Source organism: Thunnus thynnus, chromosome 11 (assembly GCF_963924715.1).
Source record: "Thunnus thynnus chromosome 11, fThuThy2.1, whole genome shotgun sequence".
NCBI lineage: Eukaryota > Metazoa > Chordata > Actinopteri > Scombriformes > Scombridae > Thunnus > Thunnus thynnus.
This window is the reverse complement of record NC_089527.1, coordinates 2542344-2566249: the sequence shown is the minus strand read 5'-3', so window position 1 is coordinate 2566249 and position 23906 is coordinate 2542344. Positions and strand designations below refer to the sequence as shown.

At 37.7% G+C, this 23906-nt stretch overlaps 1 protein-coding gene across 3 annotated transcripts in view; it reads left to right on the top strand.

Annotated features, from left to right (window-relative positions):
• The first annotated feature begins 2250 nt into the window (after positions 1–2250).
• Positions 2251–23906, top strand: part of ccdc141 (coiled-coil domain containing 141) — a 64585-nt gene continuing 42929 nt past the window's right edge. For 2 of the 3 annotated variants that reach the window (XM_067602785.1, XM_067602787.1), the window contains exons 1-9: positions 2251–2373; positions 4516–4995; positions 9486–9608; positions 9870–10088; positions 13545–13641; positions 14399–14526; positions 15332–15508; positions 19772–19975; positions 23271–23350. In XM_067602785.1, coding sequence (XP_067458886.1) covers positions 4912–4995; positions 9486–9608; positions 9870–10088; positions 13545–13641; positions 14399–14526; positions 15332–15508; positions 19772–19975; positions 23271–23350 — 1112 coding nt within the window. In that variant the 5' untranslated portion in view covers positions 2251–2373; positions 4516–4911. The remainder of the gene's footprint in view (positions 2374–4515; positions 4996–9485; positions 9609–9869; positions 10089–13544; positions 13642–14398; positions 14527–15331; positions 15509–19771; positions 19976–23270; positions 23351–23906) is intronic. The other variant, XM_067602786.1, reaches the window with a different exon arrangement.

Below are 23906 nucleotides of genomic sequence, written 5' to 3'. Positions count from 1 at the left end.
CTGTGTTTCCTGACCTCAAGAAAGCATTTGATACTGTTAATCATAGAATTCTCATGTCTAAGTTATCTAGCTTCAATTTTTGTTCAGATACACTTAAATGGATAGAATCATATTTGTTATATCGATATCAGTCTATCCAAGTACAGAATCATCAATCAGCTGCCCTTCATCTGTCCACAGGTGTCCCACAAGGATCTATCCTGGGCCCATTGCTATTTACATTATATATCAATGATTTCTCATCTGTATGTCTTGACACCAACATCCAAATATATGCTGATGACACTGTAATTTATGTACATGGTGGCAGCATGACACAAGTTGCTAATAAACTCACAAACTCCATGGCTCCTGTAACAGCATGGTTAAAGCAATGCTGTTTGCAACTAAATGTGTCTAAAACAGTGTGCATGTTTTTCACCAAGACAAACAGTTCTAGTGTAGAGCCGGATGTCTTTGTATCAGGGGAGAGGCTACAGGTCGTATCTGAATACAAGTACCTTGGTGTTTTGATTGATTCCGAACTTTAATTCAAGGCTCAGGTGAAAAAGGTCTATAACCGTGTCAAATTCAATCTTTCAAATTTCAGGTTCACTCGAGATTATATGTCAACAGAGGTGGCTAAGATGTACATGCATTCCATGGTCATTTTCCATATAATTTACTGTTTAACAACCTGGTCGCAGGCTAGCAACACGACTCTAAAACCAATAGAGTCTTTATATAAACAAACACTTAAAATCCTTGACAAGAAACCGGTACATTTTCATCATTGCCCAATATTAAAAAAAATATCTTGTTGAGTTGGGAAAACATGATTAAATATATAGATATTTGTCTTGTGTATAAGATTACAGATTACATATGGTTTGACCTCTCCTCCGCTCAGACAGTTTGTCAACATAAGAACAACTGCATATTGGTTCACAAGAGGTGCAGCAAGAGGGGATTGCATCATCCCACTCAGAAAAAGTACTTTCAGTCATTGTCTGTTAAAGCTGCACTAGAATGGAACTCCATCCCAGCAACTATGACAGAACTGGACACATACAGTTCATTTAGAGCTCATTTAAAGAAATGGTTAATTAGTACTCAGCTCTGTCAGCACTAAAACTTAATTGCACCTTACGCCATCTTGCTATCTTGCTACTGCCAGTCTGCCTTCATGTACCTGCATGCATGTCTTTTATTGTGTCAGACTAATGTATGTATTTTACATACTGTGCATGCTTTATGTGTCTGTGCTTCTGCTTTGCATGTTTTAGTTAGTGTCTAACAATGCAGCTCAGTGTGGTTTTATTCAATCTACATTTCTATTAACATAAATATCTTAATGTATTTATTGTCTTGCATATCTTGTATTATGAGCCTCTGTGTTCAATGTTTTGAGGATGTCCTGAATGATGTTTAACATATTCTTTTTTCTCTCTCTTCATTTTGTTATTTGTTCTGCATGCTTATAAATGCATGCTTAGTAACTTTGTAATTTCAATCTCATTTTCATATTATGTTTTTAGGGTGACTCTGTAACATCTGTCCAGGGACTACAGATGAAAAATAGCCTCTTGGCTAACTCTGGTGCATTTACAGCAATGTTTATTAATGTGCACCGTCCCTGTTAAATAAACAAACAAATAAAAAATAAAATAGAAATAATAAGTGTGCTGGTGGTCATTTTGGAAATTATTGCTCCATTAATAAGATTTGAGGACTTATAGTAGCTTTGATGTCTGCCATGTGGGTGTTGTTTGACAGCTGTGATTGACAGTCGGCTCACCTGTCCCACTGATTCAGACTACCGTCATAATATTTCACCAAGTTTAATGTTAAAACTTAGTATTGTATTTATCAATAAGTTATACTGGTGATGATGTGTTTCATATCAATATAACTTGATATCAATATAATCAATACAACTTGATTTGTTTAATATTATATACTTTATTGTATTTGGGGTCATCATGGCATGATTATCTGAGTTTACCAATGATTTAATCTTTCTTTTTGATTTTCATGTCTTCATTTGCAGATATATTTACAAACCGTGTCATTGAGAGAGAGAGGAGTGTTTGCTTATGGAGGGCAGATGTCTCCCTGTCATTCAGCTGAGTGATAATCCAACTGGAAACCACATCTATTTTTACCACCTCTCTCTCTATCTGTCTGTCTGTCTGTCTCTCTCTCTCTTTCTCTCTCTCTCTCTCTCTCTCTCACTCTCTCTCTCTCTCTCTCTCTCTCTCTCTCTCTCTCTCTCTCTCTCTCTCTCTCACTCTCTCCCCTCTCAGCTGTGTTTCTTCTTAAGGTTTTTTCGTGGCTCCACAGTCTCAGCAGCAGTAGCAGTGAAACGTCCTGATCTCCGTGAACCTGGCTCAGGTACTGTTTTAAACAGTTTCTAATATTCTCTTCTTTCTGTGTAAATTTACGACAAATTATTAATAAGATATAATTTTCTTAAAAACAGGTGAATAACACTTTGTTTTGCTAATCAGTTTTTATAACAAGAACAAGAACAAGAACAAGAAAATCCCATTTGTCTTTTAAAATGAGCCCCTCAGAGTGTTGTAAGTAGTAAATACATTAAATTTGATTAATCAAAATTAAATTAGGTGAGCTGATTACTGGATATGGTGATTTACTGTTAATTATGTGGCACTTGTGTTTTTCTTAATTATTTACCATTTAATGTTTGTAGTTTTGTCCATGAGTCATAAAAATACTAAATTATAACCTCATGACAGATTATTGGTTTACAATTTTCACCAGTGTTTTTTTTTTGTTGTTTTTTGTTGTTTTTTTTTTTTTTTGTCATTTCAGTTTTACTTCTCACTTCACATAATGAGGTGATGATCTTAAATGATCACAAGTACATCCTATATTGTTATCCTTTTAAACAGTTTTTATTGAAATGTTTACACAGTAAACAAGGGTCCAGTGTCATTTTGGGTTGTCAGGTTGTGAAAAATGACCATTTACCTTCTGGCTGCAGAAGGTCTAGGCCAAAATCAAATCAATTTATTAATAATTTATGAAGATTTTTTTCATGTATTGCTAACATTTATAGCTGTATTAATACCGAATAGAATGAATAAACACTAACCATAGAGATTTTTACAACCTGGGAACCTTAAATGTATTCTAAGTAAGGCATATAACTCTAATGCTTACTAATTTAATGGATTATAACTCATCTATGACTTATTAACCATGAATAAAGCCATGGCTCATTAGAACGTGGCATTTCTATCAGTTATTATCTTTGCAATGTTCTGGTGGCTTGCTGCTGCTGAAGAAAAAATAAGAGGAATGAAGAAACTTCAAGTTTAAAAGTAGTTCTTTGACCTAGTTTAATCTTCAGATCAGAATCAGAGTCATCTTTAATGGGCAAGTATGTTTACACATACAAGGAATTTTACTCTGGTATAGAGATCTCAATGTATTACACAGAGTAACAGCACAACAATCTTCAGGAATAGTCACAAGGAAAGACTATATACAGGTGAAACCATTTCTGTGAACTGTAAACAGGATACAAATAGTGCAAGGAAGTAAAGAGTGCTAAGATAAATATTAGATGGTTAAAAAAGACATTACTTTATATACATATAGTAGGTGGTTATGTACAGTATATACAGCCTGTTCAGATATACAGTGGAATGTATTGCACATTTTTTTTTATTTTAGACCAAAATAGATAAATATAATTTATAGGTGCAGTGAGTATTATAGTGCCCAGGGTATTCCACAGTGCAACAGTTAATTAAGTGTTCATAAGTGTGATGGTGAGGGGGAAGAAACTGTTTCAGTGTCTGGTGGTTTTGGTGTACAGTGTTCTTTTCCATCTTTTATAGTGTTCCAAAATTTCACTTTCAGAAACAAGCGTTTGACCAATGAAATCATGTCCATATAATGTTGAGGCAACAACATGATTTTGTCACTGTATCTCAAACTACCTCATCCACATGTTTTCAGCACAGGCTGAGGTCACTGCAAAAGCTGTCAGATAAAGGTGACGACAGGAATAGATAAGTCTTTGTAACCCCCATATTAAAAAAGATTCAGTACCTCTGTAAAAATGGAAACATTATAATCCTACCTCAAACATGATGCTAGATATTCAAACCCACCATCCTTTTGTCGTCTCGCTAAGATAAGCTGAAGCCAAAACTTTTGTTTTTCTTTTGAGGTGCATGAAAAGCAAAATATCATAATTATATATCTGCTCAAAAATGAAAAAAATACAACACAAGGATGTGTACAATGGCATTTAAATTTGGTATTGTATTGTTGTGGGAAATATATGAATGCAGTTTTTTCGACATTTCTGCATTGGTCTTTCAGTTCTTACCCAGTTATGCAATGGCTTTAAGTTTTCTGTAAAATTTGCATTTGTAGAGATGTATCCAATTTAATTATTGCTGGAAATATATAACACCCTAGGGGAAAAAATCTCAAGAGCAATATATGTACTATACAGAACCTTTTTTTTCTTTAATACATGTTCTCTATGTTCTGTAGGTCGGAGATTCACCTGTCTTCGTTTAAAGAACAGGAAACTCCAACAACCAGCAACTGGACTACAGCTGTTGATCCAGGTTCACACTGGGAGCCAGATAATTCCCAATACAAACTGGTTCAACTTTAATCCAGGAACTGTTTCAGTAATGGCGGACCTTTGCTGCCAACGCTGAAAACAAAGAAAAAAGGAAGTAAGAGAACAAGAATAAGCTGGAATAGCAGCATATTGGAACGATGGGAAATCTCATCTACCCAGAGAACATCACTGTACAAATTTAAAGTAAGAAAAAAGTTTAAAGTAGTCCCAAAAGAACTCTGCGGGTTGGAACATACTTCCATTCCTCAACTTCCAAAAGGATCCTGCATTTATTCTTTCTTCATGACAACTGGAGAGACATGAAGCCTTCCAGGTCTTTCACTACTCTCAGCACCATTGCCATCCAGGCTGGCCAATCACAGATTGTTGTGTCTGTCCTTAAGGTATGCTGGAAACCAATAAGCATTCAGCTTGTTGAGCTCTGGTTGTTGGTTAAAAACAAGGCCTCCACTTTAACTGATACTAGCAACTCACTACTGCTAAAATCCAGTTGATCCAGTTCAAAGGGGAGAAGTTTCCTGATTAGCTTGGAGGAAGATATGAAGTGGGTGAAAAAGGTCACATGACCAATGCAGGTGTTCAAACTCTCGCTAAACAGCATTGGTGAGATATTATGCTTCATTGACATAATCTCATACCTAATTACGTGCAGCCAATCGTGACAAAACATTAGCGTTAGCCTCTTAGTTATAATTCTGAGTCAGAGACATCAGCAATTTCTGACAGCAACAATCTCAATACAATTAATTGATGTCTAATCGATCACTTGTGTTTGCCAGGTCCTTATTAGTTGTGTAATACTTTGGTAGCTTCCATTTCATTTCCTTGAACAGATTCTCCCCTTTCAACCATTGACTGTATATAAAGATGGACGTCATGACAGCTCCACAAAAGTGAAGCCAAAACATCTGGATCGCCCCCTGGTGGCTGGCTGCAGTATAGGTCATAAGTCCTGCCCCCTCCATGTCAGCAGATGGGACATGAACCAAACTAAAAAATCTAAGTACACATCAAATAAATTTTTCCCAAAGATGGTTTCTCTCATTTTAGGTAGTTCTTATTACGCTGATGTTTGTCCAAGTGCTCATTTTTCTGATAACTTTGTTTTTAATTAGTTATCTGACAATACAAAAAAGTGGGTGTCACATCATGATTGACAGCTGTGACAGCAGGCCGTCATCCCACCACCTGAATCTACCTTGCAGACTCAGCCAAATGATGTCACACAAGCAAGATGACAGCTCCTTTTTGGCTTCACTTCGGCATAGTGGCAGGAAGTGGAGACGTGTCGTCTGTCTTTATATACAGTCAATGCTTTCAACCTTTCAGCTACAGCATGATTTTCAGACTGTTTGACTTCAGTCAGTTCTTGTGGTGTGAGCTTTCACTTAAGTTTGCTAACAGACTGGTAGTTTTGATTTGAGTGTTAGCTTCAATTCTCTTTAGCTATCAGACTGATAATTTTAATTAAGTGAGCTGCTAAACTTAGATTCTCCCTTTTCAGCAACATCTTAGCCTGATTTTCAGACTCCTGTGACTTTAACTAGCTATCACACTTTAACTGGATACTATTCTGTTAGCCTCAATTTTAGTGAGCTATCGAGTAGCTTTTAGTTTAGTTAGATACAGAGCATCTGTTTTGATTGGTTAAAGCCTGTTATAGCTGTGACTTAAGCAAGCCTTTAAACTAAAATTCTTCCTTTGGAGGCTGTTCCAGGAAATACAAGCTTTCAGTTCGTCTGTCAGTACTCTATCCATGTGCTGTTTCCTGTTATAGCACAGACTATTTACTGATGCTGATGTAAATGGACGAGAACTGTGTGTGTGTGTGTGTGTGTGTGTGTGTGTGTGTGTGTGTGTGTGTGTGTGTGTGAATCTAACAGCTGATAAATCTCAGCGTTTTGAAGGTGAGTGTGTATTTAAAATGTGAGCATATGTGTGTGTTTGTGTGATAATAGTTGTGAGAAACTATTATCAGTGTTTTAAAGTGTGTGTGTGTGTGTGTGTGTGTGTGTGTGTGTGTGTGTGTGTGTGTGTGTGTGTGTGTGTGTGTGTGTGTGTGTGGTCACGCATCATGTGTCCTTTTCGGTCAACATGCCAGAGATACTGTATCACCCTCAGGAATGCTCTAACACACACTCACGTGCACAGAGATACACGCTGCTCCTATTTGACCTAAAGCGGTCAGCAGGTCACTCTGTGGAGAACAAAAACAAAATAGAACACAGTAAAACAATATTAACAGTCTACAGCAGGGGTTTTCAAAGTCTTACACTGTGGGCCCCTCCTCAGACAAAACTGAGATAACTGCACACCTCAAACACCCCTCATCTAAAATAAACCCTGAGGCCAATTTCAAATTGTTGTGATTGAGGTTTTTATCCATATGTACTGATTTGACTCCATTAAAAGTTTGCTGAATCAGCTGTTCGCAGCTCCTGTTTGCAGTTTTTGCCATATATGTACAAAAAACTATCACTTGATCAATTCTCAGGCAAGTTCTGAAGTGTCTTTTTTCTATGATTTCCAAGCTGATTTATGGATGTTTATTCACAATGCTCATCAAGTCTAATTTCAGATTTGACTGAGTTATGACTCAAAAAAGGAAAAATGTGGAGTTTTGCCTCAAATTGTGGTTCACGCCTCTCCCTCTACGCTCCAATTTTTAAATTTCTTATGAGGGCTGTAAAACACTAAAATAAACAAGAATTTTAAAAAAGTTTTTTCTTTTTTTTTTAACTTTTAAATACGATGTGGAGAAAAAATGGGTTTAATAGTAAAGAAGTTTTATTTTGAACCAAAACAATACAAAAGAACAACACTACTAATTGATTGGTGATTGGTTGTTAGGAACACCAAAATGCACATACACATCTTAATTATGTCTCTGTCTGGCTGATGCTCTATCCCACAGAGTCAGTCAGTCAAGAACCTGAAGTCATAGTGACATGGATAAATGCACAAAGAAAAAGGAGCTAATACCTGGCCCAAAAAGTCACTAGATTTGTCACTAAGCTTTTAAGGTTCTAAGGTTTTAAGGTAAGTACTGTGAAACAATTTACATGTATTAATCATTTTTTTATTGCCAATGAGTGAACACATTGTAACGCAACTTAAAAAATGAGACCTTTCCTGACTTTCTCGGTTGTCTTTAACAGCCTGTGGACTAATTTGTAAGTGGACGACTCAGGCCGGTTTTCCGCAAAAATCCAGAGGATGTGATGTTTTTGCACACTCCCAGATTCCTTACCTCTCTCAAACAACTGTCACCCACCACAACAAAAAATGTGCTGAAATATCCGACTAGAAACACATTTCCAACCCACCACACACTTCACAACAAAACCGCAGTGCGTTGCTCCCTGGCCACAGCTCGCTGAGACTACCAGAAAGGATGTGCAGAGAGCCCAGTATTTGTATTTGTATCTATATTTGTTGAGGCAGCAAAATTATTTATATTTGTATTCAAATAAAAGTGGAAATAGGTGTAAAAATACAGTTTTTGTTTGTATTATGCTTTTAATTTTTGGATGTTAAAGTGTTAAAATAAGAGTTTATGAATAAACTATCGTAGGAAGGAGGTCCTCACACCGGGTCTTGAACTCAAGTCTTCCAGATCATGTATGACTACTGAGCTGAACCAAGTGCATCACCAATATGTGGCTAGATGTCTATTTATTTATACACCCATAACACAGAGACAGCACAGCATGTAACGTGTAGGGAAGAACTTCAAAGGCGATTCTTGCTTTGCACTTTTCATTTATTGCCTATTTTCTTACAACCTAACTTTGTGGAAAGGAGAAGGGGAACAACAGGTTATGGAGAGTCCATTGGGAGCACTTTGCATGTGTTAGTAGTTCAGGTTTATCTCTGGGGGACACCACCAACTCCGGGAGTGATGTCCACATCGCTATCTCAGTCTCTGTCCTCTGCTCTGCTGTTATGTCTATCAGCAGGTCTCAACGAGGGGAGTCACATCCACCTGCTACATGACGCACATTTCCTTATTTGGACATCACTCCTGGAGTGGGGGGTGTTCCCCAGAGATAAAGTTGAACTACTGACACAAGCAAAGTGCTCCCAAGGGACTCTCAATAACCTGTTGTTCCCCTTCTCCTTTAGAAGAAGTTAGGTTGTAAAACTAAAATTGATGAAATAAAATTGATAAAATAAATGAAAAGCTCAAAGCAATAATCACCTTTGAAGTTCCTCCCTACACGTTACACACTGTGCTGTCTCTGTGTTATGGGTGTATAAATAGATAGAGTTCTGTCAGCGCAGTCGTCTATGATCTGGGAGACTCCAGTTTGAGACCCGGTGTGGGGACTTCCTTCATAAGGTAGTTTATTCATGAACACTTATTGTAACACTTTCATTTTCTAAAATTAAAAGCATAATAAAAACAAAAACAGGAGTTTTATGCCTCCTCCCACTTTAATTTGAATACAAATACAAATACAGATAATTTTACTGCCTCAACAAATACAGATACAAATACAAATAATGGGCCCTCTGCTCATCCCTAGTCTAGAGAGGGACTTTTGTGTTTTTCGCGAGTTTCGCAGCCACCATAGCTTCTCCTACATGCTTGGAAGGGGAGAGAGAGGGAAGGGGTATTCAGTTGGTTGCAATCTGCAACCTCACCAGCTAGATGCCACTAATTTCTACACACTGGTCCTTTAAAGTTAAGGTAAGGTTAAGTTTAAGGTTAAGGTCAGGGGTTAGGGCTTGGGTAAGTCTCCAGGAAATTAATGTAAATCAGTATAATGTTGTAATATATAAATAATAATAACTTTAATAATAAAGTTGTGTGTGTGTGTGTGTGTGTGTGTGTGTGTGTGTGTGTGTGTGTGCGTGCACGTGCATACAGAGTGGGTCACTGGTCCACCTCCAGTTGGTCCAGGTTCATCCAGGTCTCTGTGAGATCGGATCAAACAAGGAAGAAAACCAGACAATGATCCAGGAACAGCAGCAACTGATGGAAAAACTCAAGGTACACACGGAAACAAAAAGACATGCGGTGTACAAACAAATAGAGAGCCAGTATCACTTCCTGTCTATTGCCTGTTTCCTCTAGCTTCTATAATTCTGTAAATTTGTGGGATTTTTGTTTTTGTAATATCTGTGTTAATCTAGTGAACCATGTGACATACTGTTGAGTGAGGTTATGTTCCCATGTTGGATTTTTAGTTATTTGCATTATTACAGATGTCAGTGGGATTTTGAATTTTACTGTTACCGTCTTTTATTCCAGAAACATGAGAGGGAAGTGCTGGCTGTGGTGGAGAAAAACCGAAATAAGTGGGATGAAGGAGTGATGGAGAGGAGGAGCAGGAAACAGGAGGAAGAGCAGGAGGTGTACAAGGCCATGGTGGTATCTCTGAATGAGGGATGGTTGCTGCTCCTCCGTCTGCTAGAGAGACGACAGGAGGTCCTGACGCTGGCCTCTGACTTCTACTGCAGAGCACAGGAGGTAGGAACACAATATGTGTTTTGTTGGAAAAATCACCTGTATTAATATAATATACTAACAAGAGGCTATGTGATTACACTGAATGTAGACTTCAAAGAAATAATTTTGTGTGGAGTTCCTCTTCAATAATGGGAACGTCATCTTCCTGTGCCAGAACCAGAGACATAGCTACCTACAAAGGCCACAAAATTAGCAACAAGCATGAGTCAAGGATGCAGCTGTACAGGGGCGGCTGTGCCTCAGGAGGTAGAGCTGGTTGTCCACTAATCAGAAGGACGATGGTTCCTCTTGTCCAGATGTGGAAGTGTCTTTGGGCAAGAAACTAAACCCCAAATTGCTCCCGATGGTTGCGCCAGCACCCTGTGTGTGTGTGTGTGTGTGTGTGTGTGTGTGTGTGTGTGTGTGTGTGTTAGTACTCATAGGTTGTAGATAGTCAACTTACACACACACATGACAAACTCTTAAACCCTGCAAACCCTAAGTTAATGAATCCTACTAACTTCTACCACAGCTGCGATGATGGTGAGAGGTTACAATCAGTCAAATGAGCATGAAGGTGCACACCAGAGCTGCAATGATCAGTTGACTAGTCAATTAGTTGGTAGAAACTTAACTGGTACCTGCTCTGATAATCAAATAATCATTGTAGTTATTTTTTAAGCAAAAATTATAGCAAAATATTCGCTGGTTGAAATGTGAGGATTTGATGCTTTTCGGTGTCGTTTTGGATTGTTGATCAGACAAAACAAGGCATTTGAGGACATCATCATGAGCTCTAAAAATTTATAAAGTGCATTTTTCATTCTTTTCTTACATTTTATAGACAATGCAATTAATCGACTAACCATGAAAATAAAACTGTAGATTAATAGATAATGAAAATAATCATTAGTTTCAGCTCTAGTGCACACTTTCAAACAATCAGTCAGGAAGTCATGGTGCTGCATTAAGCATGTGAACTATGGAGCATCACTGACTGATTGTCCTGAAAATGTACAGTATGCTTTAGGCTGCCTCTTCAGGACTATATTGTATCTCTAAAAACCTTTATCTCATTTGCTCTCTTCCACGACAGGAACTTTTCCAGAAATTCAGTGAACACACACACACACACACACACACACACACAGAGAGAGACAAACAAAACCCTGCAAAGTTGAATTATAATGAACAACCTAAGTACTTGTTTTGTAAGTAAGTAAGTACTTGTTGATGTTTTGTCATGGGCAAAAACTGTGTCTCAAACAAAGACTTTTTAATTTGGCTTATCTTACCAGTTACTACAAACAGAACAAACGTTTACAGGAAGACTTTTTTCTATATATATATATATGTTAAATATATTATATATATTATATATTATATTATAATATATATTTTAAATATCAAAGAGTGTATTTACTGCCTAGTGTTAGACCCCAAGCTGTATGAAAGCTGAATGAATGTTGTAGCTGCAGCTCAGTGTGGTCTGACACTCAAAGTAATATAAGTAATGTGTTCATCTATTGTCAGGCTGGTGTGACCCCTGACCCTTGACCTCCTCTCTGTAGGCAGGAAAGCTCTTGGAACTGAAGTGTTCTCTGTGGTTAAACAATAGGACTGTGGGTGTGATTTATCCTTGTCACGTGTCTCCATCAAGGACATCAGCTCTGAGTCTCACATTCTTCCGGCAGGGCTGTGTATTCGCTGGGTCAGTGGTGTGCCACAGTAAGCCATGCACATTGACTGGCTGCAATTTTATTAGCAGCACCTGCTGTATGACCTTGGTCACCTGCTGCACCCTTTATCTAAAACTGTACAACAATGAGCTCTCTGGTTCTATTTCAATCCACTGTGCCTTCAGTTTTTTAAGAGGTGAAACCAGCCAACAAACGTCAGCCACAGTAACACAGAGCGTGATGGAAATGTCATTCAAATACATTTTTAGCCAACGACACCCTCACTACTCCTTTCAAGAGTCAGCTGGTTGACAGTAGAGTTAGAACTTAGCTCAAACCAACTACCCCAGTCTGAATTCAGTGTCAGTGAAATGTGAATGTGAAAGGACCCCAGGGGTAGAAGGGATCAGACAGGACAAAGACTGGCCAGGTCACCTGGTTTAGACCTTACATTTATTTAAATCTTTTTGTTTAATAAATGTAAGGTCACCCTTCATCCTTGATTTCTCCTGCTTTTGGCCACCCCCTGACCCATAGGAGGTTGCTGGTCCGTTGAAGGTCAGATCCCCTTTGGCATGGCCCCCGCCCTTAGAGGAGGGGACCTGTTCATATGGGTCTCAGGAGCAAATCTCTAGTTGGAGGGGGACTTATTGGTGTTCAGACCTTCTCTTACCACTGGGAGGGGGACATTATGTGCATTGATAATTTTTCCAGTGGTCTGAGCAAATCTTAGATGGTAATCAATACATTTTTTATTAATTGCAGTTTTTTGATGAGATTATTTAATGTACACTTAATGAACTGTCGAACAAACTGGGGTCTAAAAAGTGTGATATTTGTTTGATGAATAATTATTATATGTATATATACTGTATATGAAGCATGGATACATAAATTAAAAACACTATCGCCACATGGACTGAATGAAGAGCTGGACTGGAGGTGTTTCCTTACAAGCCAAGTTTAACTGTTATTATTTAGCTTTCAATATTTTGAAAAATTTTGCAGATTATTTTGTTTGTTCTCTTGGCTGGTTTGATTTGTTTTGATTTTAAATTAATGAAACAAGCAAGTCTGGGTGCGGTCCTCCTCCTTCAAGAATTTAAGACTGCCAAGGCCACCAGCACCAGCATAAATGTGATGGGTTTGAGGTGTTTCCTCATTTGAGCTCTAGAATGGATTGCCATAATATTTTTGTACAGATATTTATGGTCACCAGTTGATTAATCCTGTTGGCCTGCTTCCAGTCTTTGTGCTAAGGTAGGCTAAACCCATCCTGGGTCTATCTCTGTCCTGGACACACAGGAATGAAACTGATATCCATTTTGTTATCTGACTCTGGGTAAGACAGGAAACTAATATAAAAATATATTATATATGTGTGTGTGATTATGTACAGTATATGTACAGTATATGTGCTGTCATTACAGACCTCATTTCTGTTTCTGTTGTTAATTTCACTTATGGCATGCTAGGGTCAGTTGTAGGTCCATTATAATTGTTATTCATACATGCTTCCTGTTTAGCATATTATTCACAAATACAAAATTAATTTTCATTGTCATGTGTACCCAGCTGTATGTACCAGCACAACCTGGTGACACAGGCCTCTAACACCTTTAAACACGAGATTCCACACTGACAAAGTCTTTTAGCCAAAAAATGTCGTTGTCAGGACTCATTGCCTCTGATTTTTCTTTCTTGTTTGAACCAGTTTTACTTCAGTTTTTACTTCTGTGGTCCACTCTGAACATATCTGACAAATACCACTAACTTCTGTCCATCTGACTGTCTGCAGTTTGCTGTCAGTGTCGACAGAGTCGAGGATCTGCAGGTCAGACCAGACAACGACAGACTGACTGAAGTGCAGCTCACATACGACTCCATGAGGAGAGGTAACCAGGATTATTATTAGTTATAGTAACTGTAGTAGTATTTATTGTATTATATATTAAATATTACTAATCTGCTCTGAATCATTTAGTCTGGTGTCACTATGGCCCACAGTTAGTATGTTCTTCTGTGTCTCCTCATGCAGGTTTGCTGCAAGTGTGACTGTATTTGTCTTTCAGTCTCTAAATTGGTGTTTTTAGAGAAACAACTGAAAACTATGAATCCATTGCCAACTCAGTAATTTATTGATTCTTTGTCAATCAACTATCATTCCACCACCATTTGAAAGGGAGATGAACTGCTTTAAATCTGAGATGGATAGAATTTTAAAATTGGCTGAAATCAGGATTTCACAAGATACACTGGTTTAAAGCACTGATGAACTGGAGAGATAAACCGGCTTGAACTGGTTTGTTATAGCTGAAGGTCTGTACGTATTTTAAACTGGTTTAAACTAGTATAAACTGGTGTAAAGCTTTGATCAATTGATTTGAACTGCCCATAAACTGGTTTAAGTGGTTTGTTGTAGATGGTTGCAGGTTTTGCAGGTTAAACAGGATAAACGGGTTTAAACTATGTAGTATATATATATACATATATATACATATATATACATACATACACACACACACACACACACACACACACACACACACATATATATATATATATATATATGTATAGAGAGAGAGAGAGAGAGATTTCTTTGAATTTCATCTACACAACAGTCATAGTTGTGTTTTTGTGTTTTGATTCTAGATCTTCTGGGGAAATCCCTGCAAGTTTTAACCAGCAGCAGCGTTCTGCTGCAGAAACTCAGACAGCTGCAGAGGATTGAAGCCGTCCAGAGGAGAGGAGAAGTACTACAGGATGAGGACGAGGAGGAGGTGATTGTCCCAGCTGTACAATGTCTAACAAATCTGGGCCAGATTACTGAGAAAATGGAGCAAATGTGCAAGTGAAGGAGAACTCATTGATGCAGTTCAGTGGTGGATTTAATGTAGTAATCTTCACTGAAAAAATGTTGCCCATCTGCACCTGAAGAACAGGTGCAAAGGCCTCAGTAAATCTGGTATTTGTTTTCAGTCTATATCTTGTACACTCTAAGACGGAGGAATGGTAACACACAGATGAAAATCACAGGATTTGTGGTCATGGAAACTGTACGATCTTTGCTCAACACAAATGCTCAAGTTTTAAATTTGCAATTAGAGCAGTTTTTTTTCCAAAGTCACAGTTTGTTTGATGTCTATCAGGGCTTGTTGAATATCTTCTCCCATCTGTACAAAATGATGCACAACATTCATTTACTGTATTGAAATGGCAAAATTAAAACATAGCTTTTGTTGTATGTTATGTATGATCCTCTAGAAGATATTTTTAATCTCAGTCCTTTCCTGCTTAAACTGTAACTAAACCATCTTGTTTTTACTGACCTCCTGTGGTTTCTTCACACCTCGCTGCAGTGATGTGAAGGTGTACTCCATGGTGTGTCAGTACACTGTCACATCACTGTTGGGTGTGTTGCAGGTGCAGTAAAGCACACTTCTGACCACACTGCTGGAAATTTACACTTAAAATAAAGTTAGAAATATGTTGTTGAAGTAGGAAATAGAGCTTGCCCCTGTTGCTTTCTGGGAAAAAATGTGAGTGAACGAGTGCAGAGATGTTGATGCTGCGTTCTCTTCCCAGAGCTCCCAGAGTTCCCAGTGCAGCAGGGGGGTGGCGTTGAGGCTGGAGGAGCTGATGGAGACGCTGCAGGATCGAAGGAGGAGAGCGGACCTGGCCGTCAGGCTGCAGCTCCAACAGGCGGAGAACAGCATCATGAGCCGCAAGAGAGAACAAGAGGCCAGACACACCAGTTCAGAAGTAAGAGACAAATACAGCAGGGAGCAGGTTTACATGGACAGCTCACATTATATCAGTTCATTTAGCTCACAGGTATTTGGGGGGGGTTTTTTGCTTTATTTGAGTATCATGTGCAAATAAGACAATATTTTAATATAATGAATATGATAATATAATATGATACAATACATTTTAATAACTTGTGCCCAGAAGATAAAACATCATCTTTTTGGCGCTTCAAAAGCTTCTCACTTCTCAGTTCTGCCATTACACCCACAGAAAGTGCACAGAGATGGCAAGATTCAGTCATAGTATGGGGTCAAATAGGTCGATGAGATGTTTGAGTTTTGGAATGGTGTTCAGAAATCATTTTAAAGCTTTAGCTGTAGCTCATCCTTTGTAAACCTATTAAAATAGTTGGGAGTATGTGGAAAATAGTTAAAAAAAAATTTTACACAATTACTGAAAAAAGGAGCTGCCTGCAGTGAAAGGATATCATCACTGTGCATTATCGATATTATCAAAAAGAAATGTGTGTGAAGTAAAAGGATTTTCAGGGAGTTTTGCTGTTTGAATGCAGTATCTCACAGTGAAGGCAAAGTATTTTCTGTTGAGAAGGAATTCCCTTAACTACAAACTCTGTTATACAAAATGTCAATTTCAGCAAGGGAAATCACAAAAAAAATTTTAAAGTGGATGATAAACACAACCGTCTTTCTGAAAGTAAAAATGTGGAACCACTCTGACCAGACTGCTTTATGGTCTGGTCAGAGTGGTTCCAGCTGAAACAGCTCCACCTGCTGGACAGTTTACTTCTCTCTGCTCCAAGGAAGGTTGTGGTAGGCGAAAAAGTGTATCAATACTTTTATTCTACAGAAATCTAAACGACAGCAGACACACAGCAGTCACACCACAAAAATACTCAGAGAGCTAAGCTGAATCAGTCCTCTAAAAATATATGAACTAATGAAAATAGCACTGTAACTAAATCTGCTTAGGAAGAAAAAACAGAGCAATAATGTTTAATGAACATGATTATTTTTATACCAGATGAACAGGAAGTGTGGAGCTGCAGCTTGTGTTCATTAAACTTGAACATGAAGACGATATTGTAAAATCACCACAGGCTGTCGTTTGATAAGGCATTTATTTGATGCATTTGACAGTTTTTACCTCAGTATTCTTGTGAATCATCTGCTGTGTCTCTCCCCATTTGTCGCAATTGCTGTTGCAATATATTTTGTGAGTCCTATTACATTTCTTTTCATTTCTCGAACAGGTCATCGCCTACTTTATTGATAATATAACTCATCCTAAAGACTGTATTATTATAATTTTAAGATTAATAATAGTAAATCTCACCCTCTGCGTTTAACAGCTGATTTAAGTCATCAGTCTTTCCTGTCAGCATCCATCTTGTGTTCAGTTTATAAATATAAATCTTGCCTGCACTTACATTCTCTCCTCTCCGATGACTGTGTTTAAAAATAGTCTGTCTGCTGAACGTTCTGGATGATAACTCTGATATCAAGCTGCAGAATGAAACTCAGTGAAAGAATCATTCTTCCATGGTTGACCAGCTGAAGACTGAAGCTGAACTGGTCAGATACCAGTAAGACAGTCAGCTGCAATAGTAGGAAGACATCACCAGGAAATATATGAAAAATAGGCAGACATGCAGTATTTATATTTATATCAACACTACAGCATTGTGACACACTGAAGATAAAAAAGTGTCAGTAATATTAAATACATGATTAATACACATTGAGCGGTGTTACAATCAAACGCACTGTGACATCATGTGATGCAACGAAAAACAAACAGAGTAAACAACAACAAATGCAAATAATAAAATAAAAGCAAAATTTAAGTTAAAGTTAAATTGAAGAAAAGTCTGTCTAATAAAATGTGAGTTTTAAGAAGTGATTTTAAAAGATGCAACATATTTGGCCAGCCTGACATGCTCAGAGTCAGGAGAAGAGGTCCTCACAGGTTAGAAATGTTGGGCAGATCCAAAATAGATCCAGGAAAACCCTACCTGAACCCAACATGCATAAATTATTATTTTTTTAATAGACCTTAGAACACGAACAGCAGCATGATGATCTATCAATTAACAAGCAACTCCAAGCAAAAAGAGCAGAAATATCTTAATAATGTCCTTTAATAATTTAAAGTCATGGAAACAGTGGTGGAAAGTAACTAAGTACTTTTACTCAAGTACTGTACTTGAGTACAGTTTTGAGGCATTTATACTTTACTTGTCCATGTGATGCTACTTTCTACATTTCAGAGGGAAATATTGTACTTTCTACTCCACTACATTTATTTGACAGCTTTAGTTACTTTTCAGATGAAGATTTGACACAATGGATAATATAACAAGCTTTTAAAATACAACACATTGTTAAAGATGAAACCAGTGGTTTCCAACCTTTTTGGCTTTTGACGTCTTACAAAAAGCAGTGTGTAGTCGGGGTCACATTTCACATGTCTATGAGTTGTTAACAGCTCCACCAAATAGTGATTTTTCCCTCTAAACTTCTCACATGCTTTCATTTCAATAAATGTTCAAATGATCCAATATCTCAGCAAAAATCAAAGATTAGAGAAAAAGTCCAAAAACTGAAAACAGATTTGTGTATCAGAACTTTGTTTTTTCTTCTTTCCTCTCCCATTAATCATCTCACGACCCCTCAGATTTATCTGCTGACCCTTTGGAGGGGCCCGACCCCTAGGTTGGGAACCACTGGACCAAACTAGCTAACTGTATATAAAGTAGTGTAAACTAGCTCCACCTCCAGCAGCTACAACAGTAACATGCTGCTCTAACACTGATGCTTCACTATTAATAATCTAATGATGTCATATATAATAATATATCAGTCAGAGGGACCAAACCACTACTTTTACTGCAATACTTTAACTACATCAAGCTCATAATACTTATGTACTTTTACTGCAATACTTTAACTACATCAAGCTCATAATACTTATGTACTTTTACTGCAATACTTTAACTACATCAAGCTCATAATACTTATGTACTTGTACTGTAGTAGGATTTTTCATGCAGGACTTTTACTTGTAATGGAGTATTTTTACATTGCTGTATTGGTACTTTTACTTCAGTAAAGGGTCTGAGTACTTCTTGCACCACTGGAAACTAATTCCAAACACAATTTGTTAATGCTTCAAAGACTCATTTATAAAAATGATGTAAAGTCCTGCTTTCACCTTCTTCACCAACAATAAAACATTTTGGAACAAACAGAAGATCATAATTTTATAACCAATTTAATATCTGTCAGTTAAACTCCAAACGGTGTCATTTAAGGCTACTGATTAAATACATTTTTTTCTCCTGTGGTGATTATGACACACCATGTAATCAAAGCTGATATTGAGCATACTCAGATCCATTTGGATCCACACAGGTATTGGACATATTGACGCACAGACCAGAGACCCTACCAGACCTGATTAGACTGAGTGTAAAAAAGAAAATGGTGCAGACAAATTGCGTCAAACGCTACTGGTTTGTCACTGTGGGTGTGTCAGCACCTGCAAGTAGTGAGTAGCTTGCTTGTTTTAAACCAAAAACAACCTGTATAACTTTGTGCCAGGTAGAATTTTGTTTTTGTTTGATCTGTAATCTAAGAATATTAAGAAGAAGATTTTTTGCAGATCAAATTTCAGTCTCATTTGCATGAAGTTTATGCAATGTGTGGCTTATAAGGTATTAACAATTAAATAGCTTCAACAACTCAGAGTTTGACTATGCAAAGTCAAAATGATCAGAAACATCATTTCTAAAAACTCACAGAGAGCCAGTGCAAAGATGCAATGATGAGAGTGATGTGATCTGCTTAGCTACAGTTTGGTGAAAGTCTAGTGACAACATTTTTTATTGCGAGCGATTGACTTAAACCTCAAACCGGAGTAAAAATAATTACTGCAGTCCAAATGAGAAGAAATGAAAGCATGAACAACCTTCTCAAAATCTGCCACCATTAAAAATTATTATACTTATATATACTGTATACTGTACATTTATAGTGTCACCTGGTTTTAGAGGAACATAAAGCTGTGCAACAGCATAGATATGAAAACTGTTTTTTACTGATACTACTGATTACTGATTACTACTGATACCGTTTTTTATGACATTATTCATATTATTATTATTAGTAGTAGTAGTAGTAGTGGTAGTAGTATTAGTAGTACTAGTAGTGGTAGTAGTAATATTTAAAAACAGTAATTGTTTGGTTTTTTTCACAGCAGGACTGGAGTCTCACAGTTGACGAGATGCTGGAGGTTGTGTCCGCATCAGATCCAAAGCCTGAATCTAGATCAGAAGACACCGGACACACAGATTCCAGATCGAAGGAGACCAGAGGCATTCAGTCTGGATCCAGACCAGATCTGAAGCTTACATCCACTTCAGATGAGAGTGGAAACCTGCAGTTGGGATCCAGATCAGAGGTAACCAGCTGCTAGCTGGGATTAGGAATGAAACCTCCCACCAATCAACAGATATAATCAGATTCAGAAATGTGAACAATTTCCTGTTGTCTTGATGCTACTTTCCATTTTCTAATATACCCACCTTACAAATAGTGGAGCTTAACATGTAGAGTTTGTCATGAGGGTGGCACTACAGGAATAGTAATTGAGTAGTTAAAATCTAAAAGGTTCAACCTCTGAGGAGCAGGAATGAGATTGGGACATTAGATGGAGGTCTGTACTGCAGTTTTTAAAAACTGACTTGACTTCTGAAAAGTAAGAAGAAACAGACAAACTGAAAAAACAGCGACCATTTCACTTTGCAACATTCTGCATCACAAAGGCAATAACAGAAAAACACTGCCTATCCAACATGCTAAGCCAACAGAGCATCAGTCTATAAAGGCTGCACTGTAGGCATTTGTGCACTCAAATAGGTTTATGATTTTATGGGGGAATTATGAGTTATTATTGTGCACAACTCCAACTAAAAATTATTCATCCAGTGACATAACTCATATTAGAATATGTATAATAATAGGGAAATAGTCCTTCTGTTGGCCACACAAGAGAGGTCAATTAGAATTATGATTGTTATTAATCTCAATTATGATTTTGCAAGAGTATAGGTCTTTTAAGGTTAAGTGACTAAGATGTAAGCACAGGAAAACACAAACAAGTCCACTTTAATTACATACACATTTATTAGTAATACTACACCTACAAGTACTAAACACTACAACATTTTACAAACACACAAGAGGGACACAAGAGGGAAAGGGAAACTGGTACACAAGGCTATGGCTAGTGAATGATTTGAATGCATGATGCAGAGTTATCTATTGGGTAGCTGGTATGAGAGACCTGATAAACAGATGAGATGACTGTTACCTGAGAAGCAGCGAGTCAAATCAATGGTACAACAGCTTAGTTCTGAATTGCCAGTTGAAATTACAAATTATGAAAGCACCAGGGTTTAAGCAAGTTGATGAAGGTTTTGTACGAATACTTGCTTGCTCCCTGGGGTGGTTTCTTCCATAGAATGGAATCTGATGTGCTGGGGTGAGAAGCTGGAGTCTGGATCTTGTAATGATGAGTAAGTCAGCCGGTCCAGAGTTGAAAAGTTCCCATTTGAAGAGAGCTCCTGGTTTATGCTCTCCTAGGCTTGATCCTCAACTCATGACTCTAGACTTTTGAAGTTTCACCTCCTGTTGCTCTGAGTCACATCTTCAGACTAGCCAAATGCAAACTTTCCTGCATCCTAGCCAATCCCAGGGGTTGCAGAGTTTTGGGGGAGCAGAGTCAGTCCCCTCCTGGGTGGGTTCAACTCCTGAATATGTTACTCCATTTATCAAAGTATTTACAGTATAGCAATTGCATGATTCTTAATTTTGCATTTTTGATAGTAACTTTAGCATTCTGAAAGTGAACCAAGCAGAATGGTACTAAAGATGATGTTAGTGTTATCAAGGATGATGGAACTATGTTAGTGTTACATTTCTCGGCTTAAAGGCAGTGGAATAAAAGTCTAACTAAAGCACGTAACGACACACATATGATATACACACATATCAACATACAACAATAATTGTCCTTAGACAAAATCTAAAACGACATTTGTAAGTCCATGGCTTTATAGTCCTCTGTTCTTCTTGATCTGACTGCAAACGGCAGGGGTCCATGCCCTTTGAGTGTGTGTGTGGGTGTGTGTGTGCGTGTGTGTGTGTGTGTGTTCTGGTAAATGTCTGTGAGTGTCTGTATGTCACTGGAGCATGGCATATTGTGTATCATCTTGTGCCTTATGCTGGTTTGCCCAGTGATCAGTTCTTGGATTGGTCATTCAAGTCCTGAAAGTCAAAATCCACAGTGGGATTATAATTGGTGCCAGCTTGTGTGTGACTGGCTCTTATAGGTGAGTAATGAGAACCAATGGTGCAATGCTGCAGATACTGTACAGTCTACTGTGGTATCTCTTCAGCACTGTTTTGCAGATTTAGAAGTTGTGCTTAATATCTAAAGGTAAGTCTTAAACGCAGACAAAACCAAATTTATGTTTTTCACTAGAGCCAAAAATATTCATCATCACAACTTAAAGTGGCACCAATATTGAAAGAGTCTTGATATACAAATACCTTGGCAGTTGGATTGATGAGAAGATATCAAAAATTAAGTATCAAATTTTGTGAGTAAACTAAGGCAAAAGGTTGGCCTTTTCTTTAGGAATAGATCCTGCTTCTTGTTAAATTGTAGAAAAACTCTTGTTGAGGCAGCTTTTTTTATTAGTTTTAGACTATGGTGACATCTTGTACAGGCATGCTTTGGCTGCAACTTTCCTTTATGCTGTATACCATTCTGCACTCAGGTTCATTACTAGTGATACTTATAACATTCATCATTGCATCCTGTACAAAAAGGTTGGGTGGTCCTCTCTCTCTGTATGGTCACCAAACCAGACCACTGACCCAAACCATCTTTGATCCTTCAAGCTACAAGAGCCAGCAAGATGGGAAGACCAATTTACATCCCAGTGTGAACTGATAATTCCATTTGGATAAAAGACCCCCACCATTGGTTCTCATTACTCACCTCTAAGAGCCAGTCACACACAGAGACAAGATGGCACCAATTATAATCCCACTGTGGATTTTGACTTTCAGGACTTGAATGACCAATCCAGATTTTACTGCTTTTTTGTAAACATCTTTTTGATTTTTGTAAGCATTGCCATTGTTTGTATTCACGTTGTTGCTCTTTAATTCAGTTTTGATTAATATTGTGGGCCAAAACGCCACCATGTGCTGGAGTTCATATATGTCAACACCCTCCCTAGGCCACAACACCATATCCAAGAGGGAGATTCCTATTGGTGGAATACCACTAGAAAAGGGCCAAGTGTTTCATGAGATCTGTTTGACTCCCTGACGAAGGCTCGAATGCATTGGAGTCTTGTCTTAAAAGTCTAATATGCCCGGGCCATGACAATAAAGACATTTTAATTGTTTTTAAAGAGAGTACCTTGGAGTTTTCTTGCATTTTTGTAACTTCCTAGGACTTGTTTCAACAGTTCTATTTTAATCAGAAGACAAATTCAACACACAAAAGTCAACAATAAATCAAGTTTATATTTATTTATTTCCATATATATTTTTTATATATTTATTATTACAGAATGTATCTTGATCAAACTTGGCTGGGTGGGCCAGTGCCACCTCTGCCAGTGGCAGAATTCTGTCTGTATGTCCTTATTATTTAAAGTGTGTTATGTCTCTCTCAGGCTGAAGAACTCAATTTGTCTGAACTGAGCAGGAAGCAGGAAGAGACCAAACAGCAGAGAGCTACCACAACTTCTACAAGGTAGGAAAAATGTTCAAATCAAAACTGCTTGCCAGAATTTTATATTCTCACCAAGTCAATTTCCACCCATCTGTTTTTAGCCAAATTTTCAATTTGCACCCAAAAAGAGGAGTGGATACACCAGAAATATCTTAAAAAGTGTTTGGTGTTGTAAAAGTAATTGTGTAGATAAAAAGCAAATGTAAACAGACTTAGTGAATAAATAATGACGTACATGAAGCATGTGACTTAAATGTCACTGAAGAGCTGAAAACATCAAATCTTTGTGGAGCGATGAGGAGACTGTAACGTACATATTTCCATCACGTTTCCCACATGGTTTTCCATCATTTGAGCTTTGACTCCCGCTCTTTGAATGACATTGTCTTGTTGTGTCCTCTTCTTCTGTAATAGTTTAATGGCACCAACTGAATAATTAGCGCCACCAGCTATTTATCTCAGGAGATGATGGAGAAAAGTATTCACTACATTTCATTTTGATTATTTACTGGACATTTTGGTTAAAATTTGCCCTACATTTGGATGGAAACTTGGCTATCAGGTCACATTACAAGAC